At 42.5% G+C, this 18,589-nt stretch overlaps 1 protein-coding gene across 1 annotated transcript in view; it reads left to right on the top strand.

Moving 5' to 3' along the window:
- PTPRT (protein tyrosine phosphatase receptor type T) overlaps positions 1-18,589 on the top strand; it is a 477,289-nt gene that overhangs the window by 366,327 nt on the left and 92,373 nt on the right. Inside the window, exon 12 of the mRNA XM_074157294.1 lies at positions 15,251-15,524. Coding sequence (XP_074013395.1) covers positions 15,251-15,524 — 274 coding nt within the window. The remainder of the gene's footprint in view (positions 1-15,250; positions 15,525-18,589) is intronic.

The raw sequence follows: 18,589 nt of genomic DNA, 5'->3' as shown, positions 1-18,589 counted from the left end.
CTTTAAATAAATGCTCGCCTTAGGTGTGATTGCCTTGTCGATATGCAGCTCTGTGTATTGGAGCTGTAGGACACTGTAGAAGGTCATTAGAGAAGAGTCTGCAATTATTTTGTGGGGTTTCAGGTAATGGAGACCTTTTTTGTCGGAAAAAGATGCATTTAATCTCCCTATCTTCCTGCAGTTCTCTGAGGTGTATCAGTAAGTGATCTGTGATGTTCCTTTGTGTGTCTGTCAGCACCGCGGGTACAGGACAGTCTTTAGGCACTGACCTCCTACTGTGCTAAAGAACAGTATTATTAGAACACGGGTATTCAATCTTTGCACTTGCCTTTTATGCATATATATATATATATTGGGGGGGGGAGTTATATATATATATATATGCAGTGTAAGTAGCATGTGTAAGTGATCCTGGAGAAATATATTCAGGTAAGAGTCATTTATAGTGTATGCGTGCCGTGGTCGGATACTTGTAATCACTTTGATGGTGAGGAAGGATGGGTTAGTTTATTACTGTACATCTTAAAGGAAATAAATCTAAATAGGAGAAGAGGTTTAAATATTTTAAATTTATTTAGAAGTACTGAGCAAAGGTGAAACAGATATTTTCATATCAACAGCCAGCCAGTAGGAGAAATGAATTTATGTGGACCAAGCCCCATGTTGCTTTTGAGTATTATGATCTGATTCTTGGTCTCCCAAGCATGAAATAAAGGAAATATTTTTCTTCTACATGTTGCTAAACAAAGAAAGAGAAAACAGTTGTAGTGTTATTTAACAGAACGCTTAGGAACAGTGCTTTTTCTGGTTTTATGCTCGAGCTTTTCTCCAAGCAAACAATCCTGTATGATGTCTGTGTGCTTACATGTTCCTATATATATAAAAAATGGAAATTTCCTTTGATGGTGGGGAGTGGTATTGCTTCCATTTTATGTTGGAGAACTGAGACTTCGGCAGATAAAACCTGCCTTCCGTTTCAGTCTGCCACAAAGTAGAAATAAAGAATCTCTGGAGCCATAGGCGATAACTTTAATCTCCAGATAATTCTTTCTTTTCGTGTGATTTCAGGCATCTGTTCATCCTGAGCTTACCTTTCCTATACCCCTCTCAGCAACACCCTTCTTTTGATTTGGTTTTTAACGCACAGTAGTTCTGTCCGTCCTTAGGAAGGAGTGGTTTGCAAGCCCTAGTGACCTTGATTCCGTGGTGAAGGAGGAATGAGACGAGAAGCTATAAACTCGCAAAATTTGCTGGGGTTTTTGTTTGTTTTCCAGATGGTGGCTTTGGTGGCTGGATCTCCACAGCTATACTGGGAGCAATGCTGTTCAGCTCGCTGCTTTGCAGCTTCTCAGTGGCATCACATGAGCTTGCCTCAGGCATTTATGTTGATAATTAATTCATTAATGCCAAGAAAGGGTGGCAATTTCTTGTTCTTAAAACTCCCACGCAGCGTACCTTGTGCTTAAAAATAAAGACTGGAGTCAGGGATCAGCGAAACAATAAAAAAGGTTCTAATGTTGAAAGCCATGGGGAGCATAACAAATTATCATGCCCTTGGTAATTGTGAAAGTTCAGTTGCCGTGATAGGCGTGTTATAAATACCTGGGAAATAAAACTCCTGGCCCACTTCTTCTAAATGCGTATTCAAATGTATGCGTCACGTGACTGGGTTGATTGAATGCAGGGCAAACAGTCATCACATTAGATCTTTTAATTTTGTGGTATCTAATGAGGAATGAGATTATCAATCTAGGCTTCTGATATTATAAGCCTAATTATCTGTATTAATTAACATCTCCTATAATATACCTCAGGGATATTGTTCCGAAATCATTCAAGCTGGGTTTCTCCTGCATGGCATTCTGCCTTTAATTGAGGCAGGAGTTTGAAGGTAAATGAGCAAGTTTCTTTCCTCTTCAAGATAAAACAGATCTGCTGTTTCTTTAACTGTGTGTGAATGTGAGAGAGAGAATGAAAATGAGAATTTGGGTGAAAGGCGTGGAATAACGGCAGCATGATGTTTATTATACCAAAAAAAATGGAGGAGAATAGAGTTGCACATTTATAATAAGCATTTGTAGGCTCGACCTCATTAGTGCGTCTGAATCCTGAGCAGACCGCAGTGCCGGAAGCCGGAGCACCCATTGCCATTTCAGCTGGAGTGGTGGAATTGGGGGGGTTAGATCATACTGGATGACTTCAGCGGTACTTGAAGTTATCCCAGATCTTAGACGTGCTTTGCCTACTGTATCAGGAGATATAGGGGTGCTTCAGGATGCAAAGCAACAACTGTAAGTATCAGGAAGGAATGTTTAGTCTTTTATGTAGCATGGCATAATTAATTGAATTGATGTTTCAGGCTTTTTTTAGTTCCTCCTGAAGGGTCAGGTGTTGGCTATAGAATGTGAGGATAAGGGGCGGTTTGTGTCAATTGTCTCGTCTGGTGCAGGAAATGCATTTTCTTACTGGGCCAGCATACTGTGCATCTGAGGATACCGTCACTTAAAAGGTCATAAAACTGCCTTTGCCCATTTATCAGCCACCAGGACCGTGGCCGTTCTCTGGGCCTGGGTGACCTGCGGTCTCTCACTAGCGGTTCCACAGAGAGCTTTGGCAGTAGACAGAAATGGAAGAGGGAAGCCAGGAAATTTGCATATATTTAAATGATAATATTTTAACCATCAAATTACACATAGACACAATTCTTTTGTGTCAAGCAGCATTTTATTAGCTCTACAGTGAAGCTTTTGCTAACAGTGTTTAGTTTTATGAAGGCCTGAAACTACTGAGTGGGGAAATGAATGTTTTTGCATAAATCTTTTATGCTGTCCGCATGAACTGTCAGATTAAATTCCAGCAATCAAAAGGTTAATGAAGTCTGAACTTTAAGCTGAAAATCACAAATTGATGGCCATTTTCTCACATCAAGCTGTCAACCAGTAGAAAATACCCATGGTTGCCAGCTTGAAGGTTTCTTTTTCCAAGACATTTCTTTTCTTCACGGCTCCCAGAGCCAATATGCCCCTTCCTTGCTATCATAGAATAAAAGGATAATAGCAAAAGTGTGAAAGATTTTAAAAATGAGAAACTGTGGATTTCTTGAGGCGTGCTGCCCAGGCTCCTTTGGCCTGTGAGAGCCCTTGGATGGGCTGGACTGAGCCTGAGCGCAGCTACCCCGGGTCGGAGCAGCCCAAGAAGGAGCTCGGCTCTTTTGGTGGACAACAGAGGATGATTTACCTAATCAAAGCAGCTCCTTAAGGTTCTTAAAATGAGATGGGATGAGTCCGGGCACAAGTCCCTGGCAAGTGTCCACCGCTCAGAAGCAGCACATGAGGTTTATCCACCCAGCAGCCCCTCTGCAGGAGTGAGGATGATGAGTTCAGAGGGCAAGGGGGCTCGTTTCTGTCGCACGTGGCAGGCAGTGTTTACGCCAGCAGGTGCCCCTCAATGCGTCTATAATAACAGAAAAACGCAATAAAAGGGGAGATGAGTAAGCTCTGCTTTGCTGTTGCAGACTAAGGCATTTCAGGATTTAATTATACTACAGGTATATAAATTCCGGAAACATGTTAATGCTCCCGTGATTAAAATTATAGAGGGCCTAATTGAAAAAGCATAAACCGAATTGAAGAATTCCTAATTATAGTTTGCTTTGAGGTGTTAATTTCCTCCATAATGAATGCATAATTTCTTGGAACTAGAAAAGGGGGCTGCTGCACAAGTGCGTGGGCTGCAGATGGAATGAAGGGATTATCATAAATGCAGCCAGACAATTCAGAAGAATGAACCTCTGCAGCCATGATGCTTTTCTGCCTCTCTATAATTTCAGTTCTCCTTGCACAGCACTTTTCCAAAGCAAAAGGCAGAGCTGGGAGATGATGAGGGATTTGCTTACGGTGCAAAAGGAAGGGGAAGTAGGCCTGGTTTAATTAACAGTAGTCATGGTGCAAAAGAGGAAAGCGAGGAGAGAGGCAGAGAGCACAGTATTTTTGGTGGAAGGGTCAAGCAGCAAAACAGCAGAGGAGGCAACGCTGACTTCCCTGGGCGCCCACCTTGACAGATCCCTAAGGAGCTGCAGGAGCTGATGTTGATGCAGGATGATTTTTTTTTTTTCTACTGAAGGATACACCATATATTTTGTGTTTTCTCTTGCATCAACAACATGCTTTGCTTTGATGGGACTTGGTGATGTACAGGATTATCAGATACAAACTCCCGATGTTTAAATCCGTCCCGTTCCCATTACGGCGGAGGTAAAAGTTGTTTCCAGATGATTACAGGCCAGCTGTGAATTGATGCAGAGGAGTCCTTGCCCTTGGGACTTTCCTTCTCCCCTTTCTCCGTCCTCAGTTTTCCTTCGTTCTGGGGCAGGAGATGTTATATTGAAGGTACCACTTAAGACCTCTCCCTGGTGTCAGAAGCATGATCACTTTGCACTTTCTGAAAAGCACAAACTGTCCAGAAAAGGTGGAAAGAATCTGGCTGGTGCTCCTGCAGCTTCAGGTGCTGAAAATCTATATTATCCTTACCCAGGAGAGCTCGTCTTCTCTGTTGTACATGGATGATATAACTGTGAGTAGACTGTTACCTGGCCATATGGGCCTTCTCTAGTAATGAAGATTCTCCTGAGGTTAGAAACAGAGCAGGTTCCTCCTATTTGTCTTGTGGTTTTCTCAGCCTTTTACTTTTGCAAAAAAAAACACCCAACCAAACACACGCAAAACCAACAAAAAATATTTTTCCAATGTTCTCTGTTAGAGAAGACATGAGATTCGTTTGTGTGAGTTTTGCCTCCACGGTCTGGTAGCTGTGGTTGTGGCACAGGGAGAGAAGGCTTTGAAATCCAGCTTAGATTATTTCTGCAGCCAAATGGACCTAATTTCATGGAAGCCATTGGAAATACCCACATTAATTCTGACTGAGAATACATGCAAATAAGTATACTTATCCCTTGTCCAAGCCAGTGCTGTTACGAAGGACACGGCAGAAGGTACTGGCCCATTCCAGTAACGGTGTCCCACAGTCTCTCCTCACCCTGCACCTCGCTCGAGACCCACATTGGCTCTTCTTGTCCTTGAAATTTCCTTCTGGTCTTGAACCAATGATTGCTGAGGATGGCGACAAGCCCTCAGTCAGCGATGCCTGTTTAATGCTAAGTGACGTTAACAAAAAGGGGTTGGGGTTTTTTTTTGTGTAGATCAAACAGATGGCAGGTGGCTCAGGAGGGAAAAAACACCTCCAAAGCCACTAACATTAGCTCCTGTTGCAGCGAAAGCTGTATCTGTCTGCACTTATTATCTTTAATCTGCCAGCACAAAATAACATTGAACTGGAGAGATAGGGACTGGGCCGGTTCCACTGGGGAACGGCAGCTATTATGTCTAATCTGTGTTGCAAGCCAGGTCAGGCTTATGGAGATGGTTGAGATAATGGAACACACAGCTTTGAAATGCCCTCTGGTTCTGTATTAATTTTTTTTCTTTCTTTTTTTTTTTTAATTTTTGTTTCCAAGAAGATTAAACTGAGAGATTTTAAAGCATTTGAAAGAGTGATGCATGTATAACACGAGTAAATAGATGCAGTAGCAGCGTTCTGGTGGTCTGGGGATGGAAAGGAGGCAATACTGTGAGTATGGATAGCGTCTTTTATTAGACCAAATGATACGGCTGAGGAAAATGGGCTTTTAAGCACACAAATCCTTCTTTTTGGTCGGTAAATACTGACTGTCAATACAGTTGTCTTTTTGACAACTACTTACGTTTAGTGGATGTTGCCACGTTTCTGTTTGCTGTGCGCAGACACTGCGGCCATCATTAGACTTGCTCAGAACTGAATGGGAATAATTGCATTTTTTGGATTTCTTTCAATACCTGTCCTTCCTTGGAAAGACGTGGTCATTAATCACTCACAGAAGAGTAACGGTGAGTGGAACATTATGAGGTTGGATGCGCTGTATTTAATATATGTGTTTATGTGTAGATATGCATGTATGTGCACACACATGGGTATTTAGATGGACACACACGCACACGGCTGTTTATTTAAAGCATCATTACACCAGCCCACCTTCATCTCTGCAGGTCACATCTCAAGGGATGCCCAGAAGTAGCGGGATTTTTTTGTTTTGCCTTTTTGAAAGATTTTGTAGGATTAGCATGTGTTCAGGCTGGAAACTCCAGACTCTGTTAGACGGGAGATGTTGGCTGGTGGGTGGAAGCAGGAGTATTGGACAAGAATGTGGGGATTTGTTACAGACAACTGATACTGCGTGATACAGGCTGAGAGAGTGGGGATGTTCAGCTTAGAGAAGAGAAAGCTCCAGGGAGACCTTATAAAGGCATTCCAGTACCAAAGGGGCTACAGGAGAGATGGGGAGGGACTCTTGATCAGGGAGGGGAGCCATAGGATGAGGGGGAATGGTTTTAAACTGAAAGGGGGGAGATTCAGATTAGATACTAGAAATTCTTTGCTGTGAGGGTGGTGAGAGCCTGGCCCAGGTTGGCCAGAGAAGCTGTGGCTGCCCCATCCCTGGAGGGGTTCAAGGCCAGGTTGGAGGGGGCTTTGATCAACCTGGTCTGGTGGGAGGTGTCCCTGCCCAGTTCAGGGTGTTGGAACTCGATGATCTTTAAGGTCTCTTCCAACTCTAACCATTCTATGTTTCTATACCAGGCAAGTCACTCATTGGACTTTCTCTGTGCCGCTGTTTATACATCTGCAATGGTGGGTTAATGATGTATTGCACCTCAGTGGTCTGGCAGGATAAAAGTCTACCCACCTAGGGGCTGATGCCATGCAACATTGACATTTGACATTACACTATCACTTCTTTTTACCAAAACAAAAGAAAAACACAACCAAAAATAATGACAACAAAACAAAAGAACCCCAAAACCCTGCTACTTTTTAATAGGTGTTTCATTGTTGAGTCAGTTGTGGGAGCTTTACGTGATGCTGCAGTATGACTGCAAAGAAGTTTCAGGCCAAGTATTGTGGCCAAAGTTAGCATTTGATATAGTGATGCTGACAGGATGCTTTTCTACAGTTAGAAATACAAATATTTATTTTGGTTTTGCCTTTTTTTTTTTTTTAAGCTTGACACAGTGCACAATTCCTTAAATAGATACCAGCGCCTGTCCCACAGGTGGTTCATCACCTGTACTGGTACTCACTGGGGAGAATATGGGACCATAGCTCTCTTCTATACAGGGAACATGCAGACTTTAAACTTCCTTACTTTTTCTAGTATCCATTTCAGTCACTATAGAAATTTTGGCAAAGCTTGAAATTTTAGCAATAAAAGAATGCCCATGTGAACAATCTGTCTCCAAATAGTATTATCCAAGTGTGAAATCGCTACCCTTTGTTTCATGAATTCCAGGGTACAACATGCCTTGGTAGTAAATCTAGACAACTGAATATGAGACTAGAAAATGTGAAGAGACTTTCTTATCAGCCTTCTTGATTAAATGAATTACATTATTATTGGCTCTCTCTCAGCAGGTTTTTTTCCCAGCAATGGCAGTAATTACCATCTCTTCTTCCTCTGCCATTTTTACAAATTTGGCTCAATTTTTTGTTTTTGTTGGTATACTTCAACTTCAGTGAATGTAGTGGAAAAGTTGTTTAATTTAAATGAATGTTAAAAGAACACACAAAAATAACTTCAAAATGAAGGATCTGGGGTGAATAACTTTGCAATGTGAGAGACTATTTCCTCAAGTAGCATCGCTATTATAAGCTTTATTTTTGTGAATGCCTTGCAGATGCGAACAAGCTGATTTCTTTTAATGATTATATTGATGGTAGTGCAGCCCAGTATTCATAATGGGCTAGTTTTTGAATCTCTGAAATAGCCAAGCATATTCCAGAAAATGACATCACAGAACAATCTCCGTTTTTTCATATTTTCTGCCCAAAACTGTTTATTGAAAGCTAACCTTAACTTCAGCATATTGTATTCTGCATGGAGCTGTTCCAAAGCCTAATGGGAACAGTCGCAATCTTTAATTGATTTTAATGGGTTTCGAATCAGTTCTTAAATAGACAGAAGATTGCAGAACAGTGCACTGGGTCCTGTATGTACATCCTGGGTGGCTGCGGAGCTCGGTTCATTATGTTTTGTAGATTAGTTTCAGAGCTTCTGATTCAAGGTGCTATTGAAGATATTAAGGGTGACATTTTAGAGCACGGGAAGTAGGTAACTCAATTCTCAGGAATATATCGCCACCTGTTTGAACCCAGAAAACTTTATGAACTTGGAAACTGTCAATCCTGAGTGCCTGAAGGTGGGATTGCAGGAGGAGCCTGCTGAGGGAATGTTCTCCAGTACGGCCAGAGGAAAGCGATGCTCTAGATGCAGTGTAGGCTCAGAACAGCAAGTCTCAGCATCAGGCTTGATGAGAACTATCCATTTAGTTCTTGTAAATTTTAGTAGAATTCATGCTGTATTTAGAAGTTGTGGCTGCCCCATCCCTGGAAGTGTTTAAGGCCAGGCTGGATGGGGCTTTGAGCAACCTGGTCTGGTGGGAGGTGTTGGAACCCATGGCAGGGGTGTTGGAACTCAATGATCTTTAAGGTCCCTTCCAACTCTAACCATTTTATGAGTCTATATAAAACTTTTCCAGAATTTAGTGGGTTTTGGTTGAATTTTTTTACAAAATCCCTTCTGTGCAAGTTCATGGCAGGGCTGGAGGCACACCGTAAGAAGGATCTTACCTGCTGTTTAATTTCACAGTTTTTTATAGAGTACTGATAGATTTTTATAGGATATTTCTAGCTTCCATCCCTGTTATATTTCCTCAAATTTTCCATTACTTTTTTTCCTTATTGCCTGTGTGGCAGAATTCAGGTTTTTATTTAGATACCTTTAAGAAAGAGAAAATAACGTTGTTGATGCTACGTTTTGGTCTCAGTTTCCACCACTGAAATCAGCTTGGCCATAAAACAAGCATATGCACATTCAACAGCTAATCTGAATTCTAAATGTGGGTGTCAGGCAAGGCATCAAACCCTCTCCCATCCCAGTAGCCTGGGAGATCACTCCATGCTGTCAGAATAAAGGTGATGAACCTTCATGGATATATACAAATATATTTAAATTGGCTCAACTGGATTTAACAGGGTCATAAGTTAAATGGAAAACCAGACAATAAAAAAGCTAGTGTTAAGTGTCTGTAGCCTGGATTCTGTGACTTAACTCTTAACTTGAAAAATGGGCTCTGAAAAAAAAAAAAGCTGGCTGGTGTCAGGACTGCTGTGTTTAAACAACAACCAGGGAAACTGGTCTGAGGGTGTGTTTCCAGTGAACATTTCCAGCGCGCAGGCCTGGTGTTCGATGGCTGAACTTCTGTCTGATTCCTGTAGTTTGTGGCAGGGCTCTGAAGTAGGAAATCAGCTCTCGGTGTTTGAGGTCTCTGTGTGATGCTCCCCAAGGGTATGAACCAGTGCACTGGCAATGCTCTTGTGGTCCTCAGGGCATCTTCTTAAAAACATTTGCTTTGTAAATAAGAGAAAAGACTGAACTGATTGTTGGCCCCTCTAATTATTGTACAGTTGGCTGTGTTCATACGCACCCGATGTCTTTTATTCACCTCTGTGCAGCGTTAACTCTCGTGGATTGGTCAGGTAGTATTTGGGTTTAATTTTCATGGTTTTGGATAGCCTTTTCAGAACTGCTGAATCTGTTAATTCTACAGAACAGGTGCAACAATGGACATTCAATGTCCAGCTCCATGTCAGCTGCTCCCTCCCACCTGCCTTCAGTCTCAGATGACACGGCTATAGAAGATGCACATCTTTTCCATCCTTACTTCGTTTGTCCTTTTTGTCCTTCATTCTTTGAATTAAAATAACTTTTAATAAGGAGACCTCTGCCCTTTGGTAATATCTTATTTCCTGTAGCCTATCAAACAGTTATTGTGAAAGTAAGGTGTTCATTTGAGCTAGGAATGAGAAGTTTCTGTTCTCTGTTGGGTGAGCTGCAAAACCTGCTCACAATAATCTGCTAAAAAATACACTGCAAGATGAGGCTGTACTAATTGCCACTTATTTTTGTTCCTGAGGAGAAAATATTATTGGAAGTAATATATGGCTGATAATATATTTATGTGTTAAATATTAAAATTAAATGAAAACCTATGAAATCTTCATATGATATGTTTAAGAAAATTTAGTACCAAAATCGGTCCAGAGGGAGTACTAAGCTGCAGAAGCATTGTTTCTTTTCAGCTTTAATAAGTCAGGTGAGGGGATCACTGTGAGGTTACAAAGAAATGATATTCCTTTTCACATCCTACCATTATCGTGAAGATTTCACCTTGTTGATATCATGTCAGGATAGCAAAGAGCCCTGAGCAGATGTTGAATGCTTTACGGAAAGCTCTGACTCAGTGTTTCCCCTCCACATTCGTGCACATTTTACATCCAAGACTTGAATCTGGTCTAAACACATGGGTAGGTTTGTGGGCAAGCGCTTCCCCGGTCCATCCTCATGTCGTGCTGCACGAGACACAGAGAGAAACGAAGAGCAGGGGAAGAAGAAATCTGACAGTGCTCAGAGAGATCTCAGTCGCACAGAAACGGGCTGTGATTTGGAATGTTGATTATCCGCACTTGGGCTTCCATGCTGAATAGAGAACTCATCATTTAAAAGATTACCTTGCAGATGATGATAAGAGCACATTTTCTTCCTCTGCAGACAACATTTGTGCGGTGGCGACCATTATGGCTGCTGCTTTTATCAGTGATTTAGAGTGGAGCTGTCAAAAACTTTAAAAAGCTTCTATTAAAGAAATGTGGATTTATCTATCTGAGACCTGTGAAATTTCTCGAGGAATCCAGTTTTGGCCTCCTTTTCTAGTAAGAGTGTGCAGCTGCACAACAGGGCAGTTGGCTCCCCAGACTTCTAGGAAGCCAGGCATTTGATTAGTCGCCCAGATTGGAGAATCCCTGGAGAGCTCTCTGGAGAGCAGAGCTTATGGATGTCTGGAAGCCAGTCCTTCCCTGTCCTTACGGGGACAGCAGCATCACTTGGCTGCAGGGAGGTAGGATGGAGTAGTTTAGCATGAGGAACGTGAGAGCCCTGCTTTGGTTGCTCTGCAGCAGACGTGTGTGCGTTGGATTGCAGCGTTTGCAAATTCGGCTGAATATTAAAAATTTAAATGTAGCTGTTAGTTTTACCATCTCGTCTTTCAGTTTATTGGTACTGAAGTTGTTATATAGTGTGGGGAGCTTTAATGCTTTCCTTTTGTTGTCTCTTTTTAATATCATTTCAATGTATGACACTGCAACTTTCTTTTATCCAGCTGGGCATTTTCAACTATCAATCCTGCTATGATAGTGGAGCTTTAGCTGGTGGTGGCTGGAAGCAGCAGCTCTGAAGCTTGAGAGGGGGAGAGCCCCAGGAGATCCGTGTTGCTGCCTAACTGGTGGCCAGAATAAGAGCTATTAGAATAGTTTGGTTATCGCCTCCTTATTTACATTGCCCACTGGTTTCTTCCTTCCCTCTAGCACTTCTTGTTGGAAAAACAGCCCTGCTTTCCCTTGGCTGGAATCCCACTGTGGTGTATTACAAAATTATCAGGCCTAACAAGTTGCAAATGGTTGGCCCTGCCCAAGATTGACACAGAGCTGTGATTGCAGCCAAAGAGCTTTTGCAGGCCAAAAGGGCAGATCCTGCTCACCGAGTTTATTCTTGAGTTGGTGCCCAACCGCAATCTTGGGGCTCATAACATATGGAATGTTACCATCTTCTGAGCAAAGTTGAATTACTTTTACTCTTTTGAGAATTGTTGGAGTATGGAGATGTATGTAGGAGTGTAGGAGTGGAGATGGTTTGGCCAAACTCTAGGGTGGGTAATGGGATGCTTGCTACTCAGAATTCCCACCGGAATTCCATTTGGACATAGGATCACTGACTTTTTGCTCCAATGAAAAGGCAAACAGTTGTGAGAGCATCTTAATGCTGATGGTAGCGGGTGTGGAAGGGAAGCCCTTGCTGTGCTTTGCAGCACTTCACTTGTTAATGCAGAGAAGTTGATCTCTGAAAATGCCCTAAAGGCAATTGGGAGGATTCTGCTGCTAGGTAAAAACAAAACATGAGGAAAAGAGCATAACCTGAAATACAGAGATGTGGCAGAAAAGAAGAAAAAAAGGAAATGAGACTCTACCGGTCTGTGTACCAGCCAGGGGTGAACTAGGAATCCTGCGCTTCTGGAGGGTCTAAAAGACCAAAGTACTGGGATCAAAATGTCAGAAAGTGGGACCCAGAGTAATCATCTGACAAGGAAATAATTTCTCAGAGTGATTAATCTTCACTCCGGAGTAAACTTTGAAATTAGCCATGCTCTCGTCCACTTGACTGCTTCCTGTGAGAGTGGCCACTTGGCCACTACCAAATACCTGAGACTGCGAGAAAAGAGTGAAGCCGAAGGGTGATGGTCCCCGCATCACACAGGGAGAGCACACGGAGGCACACGTCCTGGGTCAGTCGGTGGGAGCAGGGGCAGAGAGGAGAAAACTGCCAAGAAAGCAGTCAGTCAGTCGCGCACCCTGAGCTCCAGCAGAGCAGGCGTTAAACAGGGTGAACAGTGAGCGCAGCGCTCCCTCGCATCCCGGTTTCATAGAAAAGGAGACAGAATTCGAGCAGGAGATTAATGGGGTTTTAACTTGAACACAAATGGGGCATCTATCACACTTCAGTTGAATGCTCATGAACGTACCGTTGTGCTTTCAGGGACTCCTCAATTTATTCCAAAAGAATAAACATTAAAAGTAAGATTTCAGGTCATTAAAAGAGTAAGTTATCCCCATGAAAGGAAGAAGTGCATTATGGCTGAGTATGAAAGCGAAAACGTGAAAGAATGCAGGCAAAAGAGGATCTGTCAGTAGGTTCTATATGTATCAAAACTCTTCTCATAGAATCAGAGAATGGTTTGGGTTGGAAGGGACCTTAAAGATCATGAAGTTCCAACCCCCTGCCCTGGGCAGGGACACCTCCCACCAGACCAGGTTGCTCGTGATATAGAAGAGGGCCTGTGCTGGTGGAGGGTGTATCAGAACCCTGAAGGGAGAAACGGAGAATGTCTTCAAAGATAAGTAAGTTCTCTGGTGATTAGGGGAAGAGTTCAGTTATCTGGCAGTTCATGGCCCTGGGACATGTCTCTGCAGACAGACAAGTGTGTAAGAGGGATCACCAGGAGAGTAAGTCACCCTTTGGATACTTTGGGAGGTAGGAAGAAGGAACCCTTGGCCTCCGTCTAGGCTGAAAGGAGATTTAAATATATTTATACATATATATTTATGTATATACCTAAAGGAAACATTTTCTGTAACCAGAAAAGACAAGCGTTTGGGATTGTGTAAAACAGAAACCAAGCATTTTTAGGTTCAAAGGCGTGTGGCAAATGCCCATTAAAATGTCAGTCACAATTTTGCATGTTGCTGACAAACAAAATGACAGACTTTCCCAGTAGGTTGATATTGCCAGAGAGAAGGGTCAGAATAAGAATCTGCAGATAGACTGTTAGTGAGTAGTGTCCAAAATGGCAAGCAAAACGTTTCTGCTGCCAAGCTGAGGGGACGGCTTAGGTTAAACAGGCTTTTGCTTCCAGCTCCCACTACATCCTCAGCAGTAATACTTAAAGTGTTGCTGGGAAGCCTGTGTATCTTTTTAGAAATTGTAAAATAGATACCAGAGAAGGTCTACGGTATTTTATTAAGGCCTCTAATGGACTGTAGGATTGAGGAAAGTTTTCCAAAATGTTGATGGGATGTCATTAAGGGCTGCGATCCGTACGCCTGGTGGGTGCTCCAGCTGCATTAGCAAATGTTAGTAGCGTCCTGCGTAAGGACAACTTCAGTTCTAAGTAATTCATAAATTGGTCTTGTGAAAATTAGTTGGTTTTGTGTCTCGCAGTGGGAGCCACATGATTTCCAAGTGACTCGCTGACCGCCTCGTTGTCGTTAGTATTGAGCATGCCAGATACCCGCAGACCTGCAATAACAGCGAATTCAAAAGCACGAGCTTAGGTTTTGTCTCACTCCAGCTCGACAGTGCCAGAAATTCACTTCCCGCAGAAGCATTGATGAGCTATTGCTATGCTAGGAATTTTTCAGACCAATCTTTCTGCAACAATGAGCCTGTGAAAGCCGGGAGAGTGATACACTGCTGGCTGTTTCCAATCTTTTAATCGATCTCCCCTGTCTGCCTAAACAAAGGGCCAGTCTCCCACAGACAGGTGAGGGCAGCACGTGGGAATATCCTGACAAAAAGTAAAATGACTGCAGCGGTATCTTTCTTTGTCAAACGGGTGAGTGGTGTTAAGCAGACAGTAAACCTGCCTTGGCCTGTAGCAGTATTGAACTCGGGGGCTTTGTTAACTGCCTGAGAAAGAAAGAAAAAAAATAAATAAAAAAATCAGAGTGCATTTGAATACTTTGCAAGCTCCTCGAGCCTGAAATAGTAAGCTAGAAATAACAAGATTGCTGTTATGTATCATAAAGGCCAAAAGCTTAGCGGGAATTGAAAAGGATTAACATTTCATAGAGTTGGAAAGAATACGAAGAGTTGTTATTTCCTGAAACAAAAGTGACTTGGGAGAGGAATAAAGCCACCTGCTCAGAATATAACCCAACATTTAGTGATGGAAGGTAGGAGGAGACTTGCTGTCCAGAATTAATGTTAGAGGACTCTTCATCTGAGGACATATCCCAAAGAGAGGTGTGAGGGAGGGGCAAGAAAAGTTACTTTCTGAGAAGAATTGAGAATCTTTTTGACCTAAACTGGTTCTTGCACCCTGAAACTATTGCAAAAGGGACCTGACACCATTGCCACCTGCTAATGCTCTCCTCTACCGCAGTCTCCATTTGGCCCAAGCAAACAATTCCTGTTTCAGCTTGGTGGCTGAAAAAGAAAGTATCTACTTTCTAATATTCAGTACATTAAAAATTCATTATAGACTGGATATTTTGTCATTTAATCTTTTTCCCAAAGTGTGTCGTGACTGAAATCTATTCTGACTTCCACCAAAGTGTACCTTGATTAAGTCAACTAAATCAACAGAGCAAGAGGTCAGCATCTTGCCCACATAATAACATTCAGTGGCTGCTGCTACTGGTGTGCCGAAAACGGTGTTTGCTGCGATGCCCTCACAGTGTTTCTCTTACGTTGCCTTTTCCTTTTCTTGTTGGAAACATTCTTGATATTTAAGGCTCTTGGGGCTCTAATCTTACCTTCCTCTCTCCCTCCTAGTGTCTATCAACTTGTTGTCAAGGAGGAGAAGCTGCAGAAAGCACGGAGAGCTGCAGACATCATTGAATGCTTCTCCGTCCCAGTGAGCTACAAGAACGCTTCCAGTCTCGACTCCCCGCACTACTTCGCAGCCGAGCTGAAGCCCATCAACCTGCCTGTCACACAGCCTTTCACCGTGGGTGACAACAAAACCTACAATGGCTACTGGAACGCTCCGCTTTCTCCCCTGAAAAGCTACAGCATATACTTCCAAGCTCTGAGCAAGGCAAATGGAGTAAGTACAAAGAAAATTGAAGCTGGATCTCTACATATGACCACCTCTGTCTCTCCTCCCCACCTTTCTCCTTCCTTCTCCATTGGATACCAGTTTAACTGTTTCTCATTGTTAACCTCTTACAGAAATTTTATGATAAACGTGCCACTAGTTTTCTTTCAATCAAGTCTCTGATGCCTAGATCCAATGAGAATCCTATTGGGGAGCCAGACTATGTAAAGACACATGCTGGCATGTGATTTACAAAATTAATTGCTTAGAATTTGGAATTTTTTTTCCTGGCATATGCATGAATGTCAGAGTAGGGACTATTATGCTTTTAAAAGTCGTAACTGCAATATCCTGGTAGTCTCCAGTTCATGGTGCTTTTGATTTTGGAGGAGGCATTAGGAGATGAGATCTACCCAAAAGCTGTGAATTTGGGTTACCTCGTAGCTTGCATTTGGTCTTATCATAATGTAGCACTTTTGGTTGGAATTTTCAGCTTTGGTAAGTCATACTGCAGTGGGGACTACCTGCATACCTTTCTTACTCCTTTTGAATACCCTGGGCTATATTTTCACATTAACTTACTCTGTGATATTAAGTTTAAAATGGAGACAGCACAGGAAACATAGTCTGTGCTATTCTCAGACTCAAGTGATGTGCATGTCACCTGCTGCAGCAGGTCCCATCACAGGAAAAGTGAAGGCCTTTTTTCCCTCTTCCGTTCCATTCCAGCCTAGAATAGTTTGTGCCCTGCTCTTTTAACTTTCCTGTTTCAGGTCTGTTCAGCTCACAGCGTGCGGGTCACATCCAGCCTAAGCAGTCATTCGCCTTCCTCCCTTTGACTGCCCTAATTGTTGTTCGTTATCACATAACGTGATATAATTTGACACTCTGGCTTCACGAAGAGTCTTAGAGCATTAACATGGCATCAAGAAGTTGGGTAGCCGAGTGTGTTACTAGCACGTTTGCCAGTGCTTTCAAGAATCTGACTTTGACATGGATAAATTCTCTAAGACATCACCTCTGAAAGAGCGAAATTAGAAAAATCAATCAAAGGTGAATGGTGTAGGCTTTGGTCTCCACTTGGGATAGTGTCTTTTATACCCAAAATGCCAAAATGCAGCTACACATCACAGAGGGCTGCATATTGTTTAACGAGCCAGCAATGCCAGAGCATGTTCACAACATACCGTGGTGTTTTACTGCCTTCATTTATCACCATTCTCCTGCAGAGTTTCTGCTCTGTGCCTGACAAGCACAAATCTCTTCAACACTCTGCTGGTTTTCACCTCGGTTTCCTTTCTGGTCGATACAGTCTCCTTCCAGTACCACTCAGTTAATTCTATTTTGGATTTGCCTTTATAAAGGAAATGGTGAAATATATGTGTATATCTCTCTGTGTCTAGTTAGTTCCCCCTTGTGTGATAGTTAATTGCTAGTGAATGGATCCCCAGGGAAGAAAAAACTTTATTTGCTTAAGTACAATATAATATGCCATAAATGGGTGGGATGAATGGAAGTGTAGGCTTCCCTTGGCGTTCTGGATTAAGACAGCACTTAATGTGTGGTTCCTGCTTTTTCTGGATCTCTGTAGCTGTCAGGTCGCATCACACTCTCCACATACAAGGTGATAAGGTCTCAAAGAAGGATGACTCACTTGGGCTGTTCTGATAGGAACACAAGACTGTAAAGGACGTTTTAAGCATAATTAATCAAAAGAGTCTGTATGCAACAAGACCCAGTTTGTGAAAGCGTGAGAAGTGTCCTGCCAGACAAAACAAATTCCTGTTTGAGTAAGAAATTGCCTGTTGTGTTAATAATTTATCTTGGTACAGTATATGATTATATATCCTTGAAGTGCAGTGCTATGGGAAAAAATATAGAGGAAATGTCCAAAAGTGGAATGTGGATCTTGCAAGGAGTAGCTGTGATAGTTTTTGTTTCTGGATAAAATCCTTAAGCCCCACATTTCAAACGCTAGGGTCTGATTTTCATCCAGTCTTTTGCAACTGTAAATAATAAGTTTTGTTTCATTCCCAGAATTGTTTACAGGTATAGTTTGTATTTAAGGGTTCTGTATTTTCACTTATGTCTATAGCCTGAGCAGCTTTGACTGGGCTTCGTGAAGCCTACTAATAATTATGGCTGCAACGTGGCGCTTCTGATAACGCGCATCTGCACAAAATCTGAAATGGTAACAATTTAGCTCAATTAAAATACAGCCTTATGTTCCCTTGCACATGAGAAACTTAACATCGCCACTCATTTTTTAATTAGGATCTTCTATAGTTTCATTAATCACTGACAGTTGTGGAATGATGAAACTTCTTTCCACACCTGGAACCTGCAATGAGAAGCCTTCGTGCAGTGAACCAGAACATCTTCCTTTGGAAATGTAGGGCTCTGGGGAGAGCCTGATTTGAACAAACAGTCTGCGTTTGGTCAAAAGTCTTGATGAGGAGGAGGTAGAAGTGCTCTAGGAGTTCTGCATTGTCTCAGCTCCTCTGGACGTGGAGGATTGTGCTCATTTGGTGTTCTTGTCTGCTCTGCAACCATCAGCCACCATTGTTACAGTGAAAGGAACATAATTAACAGCTGGATGCAAAACAAGTGTGGCAAATTGCTGCGAAATCAGATCATGAGCTTTTCTGCCTTCTCTTGTGCAGTGTTGTACTTGCTGTTTGAGACTTTGAATGAGCTGTCGCCGCCTCAGTTCTTTTCTGAGGGCCGTTGCACGAAGTTTGGTCAACGTGGTGCTGCTTCCAGACAGGGGTCTAAATAGAACACGTGCGAACCAGAATGCTTTTCAGCTTTGGTATACAAAACGCTTCCAAATTGTGTGAGTTTCCCTCCTAGGGTCTGTTGAAAGCCAGATGCTGAGCTGAAATGTGTCAGAGTTTTGAAATAAGAGGGGAGAAAAAAAGAGAAAAAGGAACCAGAAGCTGCAGGGTTTGTAACTGGGGGGTAGAGGGGTTGGGGAAGGAGAAGCAGCATTAGTTACTGTTTAATTGTTAGAAGGAGTTAGCACCAGAAGTGACAGAGGAAGAAGAATGGACAACTGGCTTGGCTGTCCTCTG

This window comes from Numenius arquata, chromosome 12, assembly GCF_964106895.1.
Source record: "Numenius arquata chromosome 12, bNumArq3.hap1.1, whole genome shotgun sequence".
In the NCBI taxonomy this organism is placed as follows: domain Eukaryota; kingdom Metazoa; phylum Chordata; class Aves; order Charadriiformes; family Scolopacidae; genus Numenius; species Numenius arquata.
Note: the sequence above shows the minus strand (reverse complement) of the source record. Positions and strands in the feature narration are given on the sequence as shown.